Here is a 13,824-nt window from a genome sequence, read left to right on the forward strand (position 1 = left end):
GTACTGAAAATCACACGTGTAAATGCACACTCAGGCTACATGCGCATGAGTGTGAATCTTTGCTGCGAGTGTTGCAAGATGCCCAGAATTGCGCAAATGTGAACACCATTGTTTTGAATGGAGTCATTCACATGAGCAATGCTGCAAGGTAAAAAATTGTTGCTTGTCCTATTTTTTTGTGTTCACATTGCCCTTTTTTTTCAATGAGACAGTGAAACACATTGCATGCAAATATGATGTTATGTCTCCCATTGATATCAAGGGGAAACACTTGCCAATACTCTGATTCACGCAAAACAAATGCCAAGGATCGCAGTTTTGCATGGAAAGTGCCTCCCCTCGCCGTGAAAAACATAGGATGGTAAGCGCGATATCGGACTGTGTGAATGTATCCTTATTCATAACAGGAATCCAGAGATTTGGGGTGGTTTACATTGTATCGTCTTCTCTCCATTCAGGATCCTCGGCTGATATCTTCTATAAAAGATAATATTCCTGATTGACCCGACAAGGATGGATAGGAAGAGGGACAAGATGGCAGAGAGTATATTCACCCTCACCCTAGAGATACTCTTCCAGCTTACAGGAGAGGTGAGAGATTCTGGGGATGACGTCACGTTCCATCATTCTTATCTATGTCAGTCTCTGGTCACATCTACGGCAGAGGATTTACTGCTGATTCATCATAAATGCCGGGAAAATAATAGAGCCGGTTGTTCTGGTAGAATGAAACCCAACAGATCTACTATAAGGCAATTGGAGGTTGTTGGGGGTCATTATTGTCTGTCATCTAACAGAACCAAAACTCTGATCATTTTGTTCTTCTGCTCCTGTGACTGAGTAGAACAACGGAGATGATGAACACAGATGTGAGGAGAATCTTACTAATTATTGGCCATAACTGGAGACATGAAGGACTCTGGGAATGTCTGCAGGGATATTTATGGATGTATCTCCCCATAAACAGGATTACACGGTAGTGAAGAAGACTTCTAGTGATGGCTGTCTGGCCCCGGTGTCTGATGGATGGGGAAGACCCCTGAGCCCAATCACAGGGCCTCCAACTCACCCCCTGATACTGGAGGAAATCAATAAGCAGGAGATCCTAGAACTCACCAACAAGATGATTGAGCTGCTGACTGGAGAGGTGACACTGCTGGGAATGCTGGGACACTATACAGTAACGCTATGGCGGTATAACGTGTCTGGGTGATGACGGTATCATTGTGTTGTCAGGTTCCTATAAGGTGTCAGGACATCACTGTCTATTTCTCCATGGAGGAGTGGGTGTATTTAGAAGGACACAAGGATCTGTACAAGGACATCATGATGGAGGACCACAAGCACCCCCCCTCACCAGGTAATAGACAGGACTAAATCCACATGGCCTTTATTATTTGTATGTAGAGAATGAATTCAGTGGCTGCCTGTGTTTTCTGCAGGTAGATCCAGTAAGAGAACATCAGTGGAGAGATGTCCCCGTCCTCTTCTTCCACAGGATGATCAGGTAGATGGAGAGAAGGTCTCATGAAATCTCCCCTCTGGTCTGTAGGACGGCTGGGAAGGTCTTGTGTTCAGTGTTATTATATGATTGATACTTGTGTAATGAGAAAGCTGGAGATGTCAGGATTACAGCCGACCGCAGACATTAGATCTCCGCATCTTATCACTATTTTTTGGTTCTGGAGACTTCTGGTTGGAATAAAGCAGCAACAGGTTGGATTTATACAGGAGACCTGCATCTATTTGGCCCAGATCACTACTGCTGTCATGTCATTCCGGCTCCTCATACTAATTAATGCCCTTTTCTGGCCATATAAATTTCAGATTTCAGAAATCTCTGAAAGCTGCATGGTTAGCCCCGATCCCAGTTTCACCAGCACTGCATCCAGCACCTACTCACTATCTACGCTAGAACTAACGACAGAGGAAGAAGTCTCCAGGCTCCTTTCCGCTGCCCGCCCCACCACCTGCGCCAGCGACCCTCTCCCCTTTCACCTCCTCCGGTCCCTTTCCCCAGCTCTTATTACTCACCTCACTGCAATCTGCAACCTCTCCCTAACCTCTGGCACTTTTCCCTCCTCATTCAAACACTCCATTATATCCCCTCTGCTTAAAAAACCAACCCTGGACCCAACTGATGCTGCCAATTACCGACCCGTCTCAAACCTCCCCTGCATCTCCAAATTACTGGAACGCCTGGTCTACTCCCGCCTTACTCGCTTTCTTTCTGACAACTCGCTCCTCGACCCCCTCCAGTCTGGTTTCTGCTCTCTACACTCAACCGAAACTGCCCTCACAAAAGTAACAAATGACCTGATGACTGCAAAGTCTAGAGGTGACTACTCCCTACTAATCCTTGACCTGTCTGCTGCATTTGAGACTGTCGACCATGACCTCCTTCTCACTATGCTCCACTCTATTGGTCTAAACGACACTGCTCTCTCCTGGTTCTCTTCCTACCTCTCTGACCGCTCTTTCAGTGTTTCCTTTGCTGGTTCTATCTCTGCTCCACTTCCTTTCGCTGTTGGGGTACCCCAGGGCTCGGTCCTTGGTCCCCTTCTCTTCTCTATCTATACTGCCCCAATTGGAAAAACCATCCACAAATTTGGCCTCCAATACAATCTCTATGCTGACGACACCCAACTATACACCTCCTCTCGTGAGATCTCTGGACCATTCCTCCAAAATATCACCGACTGTCCGCTGTCTCTAACACTATGTCCTCCCTTTTTCTCAAACTAAACCTCTCTAAAACTGACCTCCTTGTCTTTCCACCTTCTAACCGACCTCCCCTCAACATCTCCATTCCAGTGTCTGGCACCATCATAACCCCCAGACGGCATGCGCGATGCCTTGGGGTCACACTGGACTCTGACCTCTCCTTTGCCCCCCATATCTAATCTCTGGCCCAAACATGCCACATGCACCTCAAAATTATTGCTAAAATACGTCCGTTCCTAACCACGGACATGCTAAAGATGCTCGTGGTTGCCCTCATCCACTCCCGGCTTGACTACTGCAACTCACTACTCATCGGCCTCCCCCGCACTAGACTCGCTCCACTCCAATCCATACTAAATGCAGCAGCTAGGCTCATTTTTCTATCCAGTCGTTATTCAGAAGCCTCTGCCTTATGCCAGTCACTGCATTGGCTGCCCATCCACTGCAGAACTAAATTTAAACTCCTGTACCTCACTCACAAAGCTCTGCATGGTGCTGCACCACCATACATCGCCTCCCTACTGTCAGTACACCACCCAGCCCGCTCACTCCGATCGGCTAACACACTCAGACTAAACACCCCTGTAATACGAACCTCTCATGCTCGCCTACAGGACTTCACCAGAGCAGCACCCATCCTCTGGAATGCTCTACCCCAAGGCATCCGGACAATTCCCGTTGCACGAAATTTCAGACGTGCCTTAAAAACTCACCTCTTCAGGGAAGCATACCAAATGCCCTGACCTAGTCCCCCCCCCTCCCCTCCCTATGGCTCCCCACCCTGTTTGTCTTCTAATAAATGATCTGTACATGAAATCCCCTATTGCCTGTGTTCCCCAACCCCTGCACCTCCTGTAACACCCCCAACCCATTTGTGTCTAACCCAATGTACCTCATATTGTAAATGTTGTATTGTTTTGCATTTATCCATGCCTGAAAGCGCTGCGGAATAAGTTGGCGCTATACAAATAAAGATTATTATTATATTATATAAAACCTTCCACACGACTTCTCCAACTCTGTGATGACTTTTACAATATTTATTTCCCAGCTTGTCAATCCGGATGAAGATCCGATCCCTATTGATGCTACAGAGACACATGTGAGGGGGGATCAGCCGTGTAAGGAGGAGATTCCTACAGATGACCACCAAGGTGAGACTACATGTAGAGAAGAGTCTGTGTTGACAGGGTTTTTAGCTCTTTATTCCATTCTTCAGCCAAAGACAATGTTAAACATTTTTTTTTTCATTATTTGCTACTCAAAAATTTAAGGGAACATTTAATTCGACTATAGTATAAAGCTATCAGTTCCGCACATAATAAAAACAGAAAGGAGAAAGAATGCGCCCCCTTCCCCCCTATGACACGTTTCGGACCAACACTCTGTCTTTAGTCATAGTGTATATGAATCTTCCCTGGACAACCATTTATGACAGTGGAGTCACCCCACATCATACAATCACAGATACGTGGGCGGCCCATGTATCACCAATATAGTAAAACTAGCTGATATACCCGGCTTCGCCCGAGTTAATTTGGTACTGGTGTTTATATGGTGTTCACACGGAAAATCTTATGAAGTCGTGGTTACTTTAGAGATACCGGGAAAAAAATATGTTCACCATTTTGCATGGTTCTTTGCGTTACCCAGGAAACACCACGTGGAGGTAACCATGCAACGTTTCCTTTATATAAAATGACATCAGGAAGTGAGAGAATTAGATTCTGTACGTAAAATTTGGACGCTAATTCTTTTGCGCTAGAATTGAAAAATCGAGTTGGGACCCATTAGCTTTTCCTATTTAAGACATAATCAATGCTCGTGCTAAATTTCAAGTTTCTATGACATTGGGAAGTGAGAGAATTAGATTCCGTACATAAAATTTGGACGCTAATTCTTTTGCGCTAGAATTGAATAATCGAGTTGGGACCCATTTACTTTTCCTATTTTGGACATAATCAATGCTTGTGCCAAATGTCATGTTTCTACGACATCGGGAAGTTGGAGAATTAGTGGCGAGTAAGTCAGTCAGTCAATGAGAAGCAAATCAGTGCGATTGAGAGTTTGCAGACAGTGAGAGCGATTTAAAAAATATAAATAAAAATTTAAGGTGTGAACAGGCGGAGGGAGGCATGTGAGGAGTGTGATCTAGTTGATATTTAAGGCTTCTGTAAGTAAATTTTTGATCCATGTGCTCCATGTTTGACAATATCCTCCAGTGTGCTACTTGTGCGATGTATGCGGTCCTTGATCAACCGATCAAGGATGCATACTGTTGCACAAGATGCATGCACGTCGCACATTTGGAAGCTCAAATCTTGGATCTAAATGAGCGACTGGCAACACGGAGAGCCATTGACGACATGTAAAGGAGTTTAATGCTCACTGTGCTGGCACTCGTTGGGGTAGAGGTGGGGGTGGATGGTAGCTTGGGAGAGTAGGACGAGCAGGCAGCTAGCTGGGTGACAGTTAAAAGAGGTAGAGGGATGGCTTCATTAATAGGTTGCTGGTCTGCATGGTGAACTACATATATCAGAATGGTATGGCACCCTGTATCCACTATGTGTGGGAGTATACACCAAGCAGCCACCCCCCTCATTATCAAGAGGCAGTGTGAGTGGTTGTCTTATCGGTGTCCTGCACAGGTGTTATTTGCTCCTCCATTTGGTAGTCAGCTACCTGCATGGTGAGAGGATGCATCTATATGCACTCCTCACTCAGTAAGTAACGGACATTTTCTCGGATTGTTTTTAAGAAGGCAGCGAAGAAGCGTTAAGAGCATACAGGGAAAAAATCGAATTATGTAAGGAAAAGCTCAAAACTGCCAAGGAGGAGGCAGAAAGACTGATAGCCAAAGAGAGGAAAACTAATGCTAAACTATTTTTTAATTATATAACCGGTAAAAGGATTTGCACTAAGAGCACTGGCCCTTTTAACAAATAATGCAGGAGAAACCATGGAAGATGATGGAGGGGAGGGCAAACCTATTAAATAGTTTCTTCTCAAGTGTATTCATGAAGGAAAAAGAAATGTCACACAAGATGCGGGGGGGGGGGGGGGGGAATAAAGCGAACCCCCCACAAAATATCCCCTACCTAACTCAGGAGGAAGTGCAGAGCCGGTTAAAAAATATTAAAACCAACTAATCGCTGGGCCCAGATGGAATACACCCAAGAGTCCTAAGGAACTAAGTGACATGATAGATAGACCGCTATTTAGGGACTCTATTAAAAATGGGGTTGTATCACTGGATTGGGTATTGGCAATGTGGTTCCAGTATACAAAAAGGGGTGTACAAAATAGCCTGGTAACTACAGGCCGGTAAGTCTCACTTCAATAATTAGAAAAATATTTGTGGGGTTTCTGAGAGATCTCATCCTGGAATACCTAAAAAAAAACAATGGTATAACCCCTCATCAGCATGGGTTCATGAGGGGTCAATCATGTCAAAGCAACTTGATCAGCTTCTACAACAAAGTAAGTTCTAGGCTGGATCTGGAAGTTAAGGAAGTGTAGTGAGTATCTACGGTAGAGGGTTAGGGGGTATGAGACATATGGATGGAGAGTCCTGTTTCCTCCTGAATGTGATGTGGTTCTCACCTAGTCCGGGACAGCGAGGGTTCAGGTCTCCGTTTTGGTTGCGGCACTTTACTCAGCTTCGGATGTCCAGGGTCTGAAGGTCCTCCCCGACTTAGTGTTATCTGGGAGTTCTTGAGCAGGACGGCACAGGCTTATCTGGATTTTTCTAATGCATTTGACTGATATATGCATAATAGACTGATATATAAAATCAGCTCACTCTAAGTGAAAACATGTGCAGCTAGATAAAGAACTGGCTTGGAGTATAATTGTAATGTTGTATTCAAAAATATTAAAATTTGTTTTATTCTCGGCAGATGACGACAGCAGGAGCTCAGAGGGACATCTGATATCAACAGATTGTAAAGTGGAAGATCCAGGTATCATACAAGATACATATAAGGAGCCTGTTATTATCCCAGATATACCCTCAGCCCTTCATAGCAAAGATCAATCCCCTGATCCTACTAAAGAGGTTCCATCCTCTGATTCATTACAGAATGTTAAACAAAATAAAATTCATAGAACGGATGTTCAGCAACAAAGAGTTCACACAAGGGAGAAGCCATATTCCTGTTCTGATTGTGGGAAATGTTTTAACCAAAAGTCAAGTCTTGTGATACATCAGAGAATTCACACAGGGGAGAAGGCATATACATGTTCAGAATGTGGGAAATGTTTTAACAGGAAATTACACCTTGTTACACATCAAAGAATTCACACAGGGGAGAAGCCATTTTCATGTACAGAATGTGGGAAATGTTTTAACCAGAAATTACACCTTGTTTCACATCAGAGAAGTCACACAGGGGAGAAACCATATTCATGTTCTGATTGTGGGAAATATTTTAGCATGAAATCGTGTCTAGCTGTACATCAGAAAATTCACACGGGGGAGAAGCAATATTCATGTTCTGATTGTGGGAAATGTTTCAGCTTGAAATCATATCTAGCTGTCCATCAAAGAATTCACACAGGGGAAAAGCCATTTTTATGTGTTGAATGTGGGAAATGTTTACGCAAAAATCAACTCTTGTTACACATCAGAATATTCACACAAGGGAGAAGCCATTTTCATGTGTTGAATGTAGGAAGTGTTTTACCTATGAACCAGATCTTGTTGGACATCAGCAAATTCACTCAAGAGAGAAACTATATTCATGTCCAGAATGTGGGAAATGTTTTAAGCAGAAATCCTATCTTGCTGTACATCGGAATGCTCACTCAGGGGTGAAACCTTATTCATGTTCTGAATGTGGGAAATCTTTTACACATAGATCTGTTCTCAATACACATGAGAAAATTCACACAGGGGGGAAGCCATTTTCATGTTCAGAATGTGGGAAATGTTTTAGCCTGAAATCATATCTTGCTGTGCATCAGAGAATTCATACAGGGGAAAAGCCATTTTCATGTTCAAAATGTGGGAAATGTTTTAAGCAGAAATCACATCTTGCTGCACATCAGAGAGTTCACACAAGGGAGAAACTATAAATGTCTTGAATGTGAGAACTGTATACAACTAAATCAAATCTTCTTAGACGTCAGAGAAGTCACTTCGGAGATAAACATTTTCATATCTTGAATGTTGGGAATATTTTACTTGGAAGTCAAATCCTGTTGACCATCAAAAAACTCACATAGGAAAAACTGTATTAATGTTTTGAAATTGGTAAATGCAGCGTTCACAAATCCCATCTTGTTTTTCTCTTTTTTTATTGATAAATAGTACAAGGAAAAAAAATCTAACATTAAAAGTGAAAGTGAAGTTACATGTATTACAAGATGATTAAGAAATATATACAACTGCCAATTAATGTTATCTAAACATTAACTACAAACCAGATAGCACATCTACCGTATTTTTCGCTTTATAAGACGCACTTTTTTCCCCCTCCAAAGCGGGGGGGGAGTTGCTGCGTCTTATAGAGCGAATGTGCCAAAAATTTGTTCCGATCACCATTTTTAGCGCGATCGCGAATTTAGTTAGCTTGATTGCGCGTTTTACTCACGATTACATGAACAAATGTGCAATCAGTCAGAAGATTTCCCTCCCCCCCACTGCCGCCCATACATACCTCTGATTGGTCGTGAGCGCCGGCGGGTACTACTGCTGCTCCCCGCCTCCACCAAACAGCTTCCTTACTTCCTCCTGCTGCAAACGAGCTGCTACATCTTCGGCAAACTTGATAAGTTTCCCCTCAATTCCCTCATTTAGATTGTTTATAAAAATGTTGCACAACACTGGGCCTAGGACAGAGCCTTGTGGTACCCCACTTAAAACATTCTTCCATTTGGATATGTAGCCATTTTGGACTACTCTTTGAGTACGATCACTCGGCCAATTGTTAATCCACCTTGTCAATCAGATATTTGTTTAATTTTTTTCAGAAAGGAGGGATACTTTCGCAAATGCTTTAATAAAGTCAAGATATACTACATCTACCGCATTTCTCTGATCAGCCAAGCCCGTGATTCTGTCAAAGAAGGTAATTAGATTTGTCTGGCATGACTTGTTTCTTACAACCCCATACTGGCTCTAGTTAATTACTGCATTCTCATCCAAGTACTTACATACATGCTGATCACAGGCCTGCAAAAAAAATGTTTTTCAGCTGCATGGGATATTTTAGGTAAATTTTATGTTTTCAAGGTTAGATCGAAGTCAAGGAGAGCGCCAAGCACCTTTAATAGGTGATTAGTGTAATAAAATGTAATCACTCACCTGGTGCCAGACATGTCACCCTAAGGTGATCATGTCAGCACCTGATGTCCAAGTAGGCTTATAGCAGTTACTTTATCCAACAAACAGCAAATCAATAAAGCGACATAATCCAGAGCACTGGAGAGCTGCAGGTCACAACAATACTCCGTTCCCCATAAGAGGTCGGATAATACAAATGTGCAGTATGAGAAAAAAGATATAGACCTGTGCTGCTTTGCTTATAAGAGACCGATTAAGGACCTCAAAAAAGTCAGTATCAGATTAGAGACAAAAGAATTTATTATACAATAAAAGAGGTCACAGCCTCATAAAGTTATAACAACACCTGCAGAGTCCTTGCGACGCGTTTCGGCGTATTGTACGTCTTTCTCAAGCATAGGAATACACAGACAAGTGACGATATATATAGAACAGAAATAAATCACATACCCGTAGTAGGAGATAATTGAACATGTGCTCGTTCCGATGTGCAACGCCATTTTGGCAACGAAAGATGACGTATCCCTCTGGGTAATGCGCCTTATCGTCACTTGTCTGTGTATTCCTATGCTTGAGAAAGGCGTACAATACGCCGAAACGCATCGCAAGGACTCTGCAGGTACAGGAGGTACAAGGGGGGAAGCGAGGCATGGGGAACACAGACAGTAGGGGATTTTAGAAAGCAAATGGGGTGGGGCGGCAAGGAGGTGCAGGGGTAGAGGTCGTATGGGATAAGCAGGGTGGAAGGTGTGGGAAGCCATAGGGAGTGGCAGGGGACTAAGTTAGGGGATTTGGTATGCCTCCCTGAAGAGCTGCGTTTTTAAGGTGCGTCTGAAGTTTTGTGCATTGGGAATTGTCTGAATGCTTTGGGGTACAGCGTTCCAGAGGATTGGTGCTGCTCTGGTGAAGTCCTGTAGGCGAGCATGTGAGGTTCGTATTAGAGGGGTGTTTAGTCTGAGTTTCTTAGCGGATCGGAGTGAGCGGGCTTGGTGGTGTACGGACAGGAGGGAGGCGATGAACGGTGGCGCGGCACCATGTAGGGCTTTGTGGGTGAGGTTGGGGAGTTTAAATTTAGTTCTGCAGTGGATGGGCAGCCAATGCAGTGACTGGCATAGTGCAGAGGCATCTTAGTAAAGGCTGGATAGAAAAAAAGAGCAGAGCTGACACATTTAGGATGGATTGGAGTGAGTCTGGTGTGGGGGAGGCCGATGAATAGAGAGTTCCAGTAGTCGAGTGGAAGTGGATGAGGGCAACCATGAGTGTCTTTAGCGTGTCCTTGGTGAGGAACAGCCAGATTTTAGCAATATTTCTGAGGTACATGTGGCAAGTTTGGGACAGAGCTTGGATGTGGCGGGTAAAAGGTGAGGTCAGAGTCCAGTATGACCCAAGGCAGCGGGCATGCCGTCTGGGGGTTATGATGGTGCCCGACACTGGAATGGAGATGTTGAGGGGGAGGTTGGTTGGAAGGTGGAAAACAGAGGTCAGTTTTAGAGAGGTTAAGTTTGAGAAAAAGGGAGGACATAGTATTAGAGACAGCAGACAGACAGTCGGTGATGTTTTGGAGGAATGGTTCAGAGATCTCATGGGAACAGGTGTATAGTTGGGTTTCGTCAGCATAGAGATGGTATTGGAGGCAGAATTTGTGAATGGCTTGTCCATTTGGGGCTGTATAGATATAGAAGAAAAGGGGAACAAGGACCGAACCCTAGGGTACCCCAACAGCGAGAGGAAGTGGAGAGGAGATAGAGCCAGTAAAGGAGACACTGAAAGAGCAGTCAGAGAGGTAGGAGAACCAGGAGAGAGCAGTGTCCTTTAGACCAATAGAGCAGAGCATAGTGAGAAGGAGGTCATGGTTGACAGTGTCAAATGCAGCAGACATTAGTAGGGAGTAGTCACCTCTCAACATTGCCGCCATCAGGTCATTTGATACTTATGTAAGGGCCGTTTAGGTCGGTGTAGATAGCGGAAACCAGACTGGAGGGGGTCGAGGAGAGAGTTTTCAGAGAGAAAGCATGTGAGGTGGGAGTAGACCAGGCATTCCAGTCATTTGGAGATGAGGGGGAGGTTTGAGACGGGTCAGTAGTTGGCTGCATCGGTCGGGTCAAGGGTTGGTTTTTTTAAGCCGAGGGGATATGATAGAGTGTTTAAATGAGGAGGGGAAAGTGCAGAGGTTAGGGAGAGGTTGCAGATTGTTTTGAGGTGAGTAATCAGAGCTGGGGAAGGGTGGTGGGGTGGGTAGCGGAAAGCAGCCAGGAGACTTCTTCCTCTGTCACTGGTTCTAACATAGAGAGAGTGCGTAGGTGCTGGATGCAGTGCTGAGGAGACTGGGTTTGGGGCTAACAATGCAGTTTTTGGAGATTTCTTTTCAGATGTTGTCGATTTTTTCTTTGAAATAGGCAGCTAGTTCTCCAGCAGTCAGATCTGTCCCAACTTCCTTGTTAGCGTCTCTGGATATCACAGACATCCTGGTGAAATCTTTCACCCTGCTCTTCACTATAGGCTCTCAAGTTTTCAGGAAAATAGTCAACATAGGAGTTTAAGAAATTAACTTTAAAGGGGTTGTCCCGAGGCAGCAAGTGGGTCTATACACTTCTGCATGGCCATAATAATGCACTTTGTAATGTACATTGTGCATTAATTATGAGCCATACAGAAGTTATAAAAAGTTTTATACTTACCTGCTCCGTTGCTGGCGTCCTCGTCTCCATGGTGCCGACTAATTTTCGCCCTCCGATGGCCAAATTAGCCGCGCTTGCGCAGTCCGGGTCTTCTCCTCTTCTCTATGGGGCTCCGTGTAGCTCCGCCCCGTCACGTGCCGATTCCAGCCAATCAGGAGGCTGGAATCGGCAATGGACCGCACAGAAGCCCTGCGGTCCATGAAGACAGAGGATCCCGGCGGCCATCTTCAGCAGGTGAGTATGAAGACGCCGGACCGCCGGGATTCAGGTAAGCGCTGTGCGGGTGGTTTTTTTAACCCCTGCATCGGGGTTGTCTCGCGCCGAACGGGGGGGGGGTTTAAAAAAAAAAAAACCTGTTTCGGCGCGGGACATCTCCTTTAAGTTCATCTTGCATCCTTGAGCTTTAAACGCAGCCAACATATGTTGTACAATGGTTCTGTAGAGCGGGTCTTTAGTATTCCCCAAAAACTTGTGCACTATATCCTTGAAAGAATCCCACACTTGTTTTTCTTTTTCACGCATTGTTTCTGAAGAGGGGATCAGATAAGAGTTTTAGTATGTCCGGGCCAGTAAAAAGCCCCTATTTAAATTTGGCTTTAGACGGTTTTGGGAACTTGGAACACAGATATATGAAACATTCCCCATCTTTTGGCAGTCATTTAACAAATTGCTTCATAAGCCCTAATTTATTGTGAAGAGGTGGTAAGAATCACAGCCAAATCGTTATGGTTTTCTTTCAAATGCACCGAGTGCCCTATAGGAAAGGATGCAAACGTATTCCCATTATGCAACAAAACTGCTTTGAAGCTCGTTTTAGGCGAATCAATGAATAGGCACCACTCAGATCATATTCCATTTCAAAGCACTTCATGAGCCCTTGAACATTATTACAAAAAAATGAGACTTTTTCTCTTTGGAGAAAAACTGAGTGAATTCGGTATCAGTACCAAGAAAATGATGTTCCAGGTGACTGTAGGTTGTTACTGTTTAGTCTTGACCCTAGCTGCTTGTTTGGAAAGGCTTAAATCTCTAACTAGGTCATTGAGAAAAATCTGAGCTAGATTCATCCTGGGGAGGTTAATGTGTCTCATCCTCCGAATAACTCGGGATACTATCCAAACTGAAAGGTGGGTGTGGAATTGGTGTTTCAGAGCTACAAGGCACTGGACGAATAGCATAATTAAGGTTTTTAGTAGGATATTTTATTTTTATTTTTTCTATTAAAGCCTTTTACATCTACCAAACAGATATAGCAGTCAGTAGTGTGCTTTTGCTGTTCACGCCACATCATAGGAATGCCAAAACGAAAGGAGTTTTTCTTGCCCTTAAACCACAAACAAAGATCTTCCTCGCACCTTCTGCACACCTTGTGAGGAGCCCATGGTTTGTCTTGATATGCAAGTTTCATATTGAAGTAAGCAAAATACATTTCCTTCACAAAATCACTTGTGTTTCTTTGTTGACTTGTAATAGTGTTTTCACCACAAATAAAACAAAAGTTGTCCAGAGAAATAACACAGCCTCTTGGAGCCATAATACAGACTTTAAAAAAAAGAGCACGGTCACGTTTGAATGCAGGATGTAATCTGAGTGTGGCTTATACAGAAAACAAGATCCTGAACTAATTTAGCATGTTGAAATATGATCAAATCTAACAGCAGGCTTGTGTACACTCACTCCTAAAACCCCAGAAAACATGTTGAAACATGCTCAACCAAGTCGGTAAGAATCCTCACCTTTCACTACAAACAAAATAAACCTGATCAATTGAGCTTTCTCACACTACCAAACCCACCCTACCACCCCTTCCACTATCCCCACAATTCCTCTCATTTTCTGTTTGTATTATTCTTGAGTATCAGTCTTATAAATATTAAATGAAAGTAAGAAATCATTATTGGATAGGATTTTTAGAATGAAAAATAGGATACTAGATTTCAGGTTAAAGAAAACTTGAATGCTTAACTAAACTAAAAACTGGACATGATAGCATTTTTTTAGTGGTTTTTCAGGTTTCAGTGAGTAAAAATCTATAAGAAACAGTAAAAAAAATCCTATGCAGTTTTTTGGTCACAGACACATTATAATTTGTTCAAAGATCTTTCCCAGTATAAAGGTCAGGCTAACAGGCCTGTA

The 13,824-nt window shown here is 43.7% G+C and overlaps 2 protein-coding genes across 2 annotated transcripts in view; both read left to right on the plus strand.

Annotated features, from left to right (window-relative positions):
• The window catches only part of LOC136624343 (zinc finger protein 585A-like), an 86,503-nt gene extending 78,889 nt beyond the window's left edge, over positions 1-7,614 (plus strand). Inside the window, exon 10 of the mRNA XM_066598278.1 lies at positions 6,890-7,614. Within this exon, the coding sequence (XP_066454375.1) occupies positions 6,890-7,540 (651 nt within the window). The 3' untranslated portion in view covers positions 7,541-7,614. The remainder of the gene's footprint in view (positions 1-6,889) is intronic.
• LOC136624995 (oocyte zinc finger protein XlCOF29-like) lies at positions 291-6,813 on the plus strand. Its single transcript, XM_066598917.1, has 6 exons — positions 291-361; positions 459-591; positions 968-1,147; positions 3,776-3,878; positions 6,624-6,686; positions 6,806-6,813. The coding sequence occupies exons 2-6, from the start codon at positions 514-516 to the stop codon at positions 6,811-6,813; spliced, it is 432 nt and encodes a 143-aa protein (XP_066455014.1). The 5' UTR covers positions 291-361; positions 459-513.
• Positions 7,615-13,824: the final 6,210 nt, after the last annotated feature.

The sequence above is a fragment of the Eleutherodactylus coqui genome, chromosome 4, assembly GCF_035609145.1.
Source record: "Eleutherodactylus coqui strain aEleCoq1 chromosome 4, aEleCoq1.hap1, whole genome shotgun sequence".
NCBI classification, from domain to species: Eukaryota; Metazoa; Chordata; class Amphibia; order Anura; family Eleutherodactylidae; genus Eleutherodactylus; species Eleutherodactylus coqui.

Coding starts and splice junctions, on each gene's coding strand:
- LOC136624995 (XM_066598917.1), top strand. CDS start 514: ATGGATAGGAAGAGGGACAAGATGGCAGAGAGTATATTCACCCTCACC. Junction 592..967: donor TCTTCCAGCTTACAGGAGAG/GTGAGAGATTCT, acceptor CCCCATAAACAG/GATTACACGGTAGTGAAGAA. Junction 3,879..6,623: donor TCCTACAGATGACCACCAAG/GTGAGACTACAT, acceptor TATTCTCGGCAG/ATGACGACAGCAGGAGCTCA.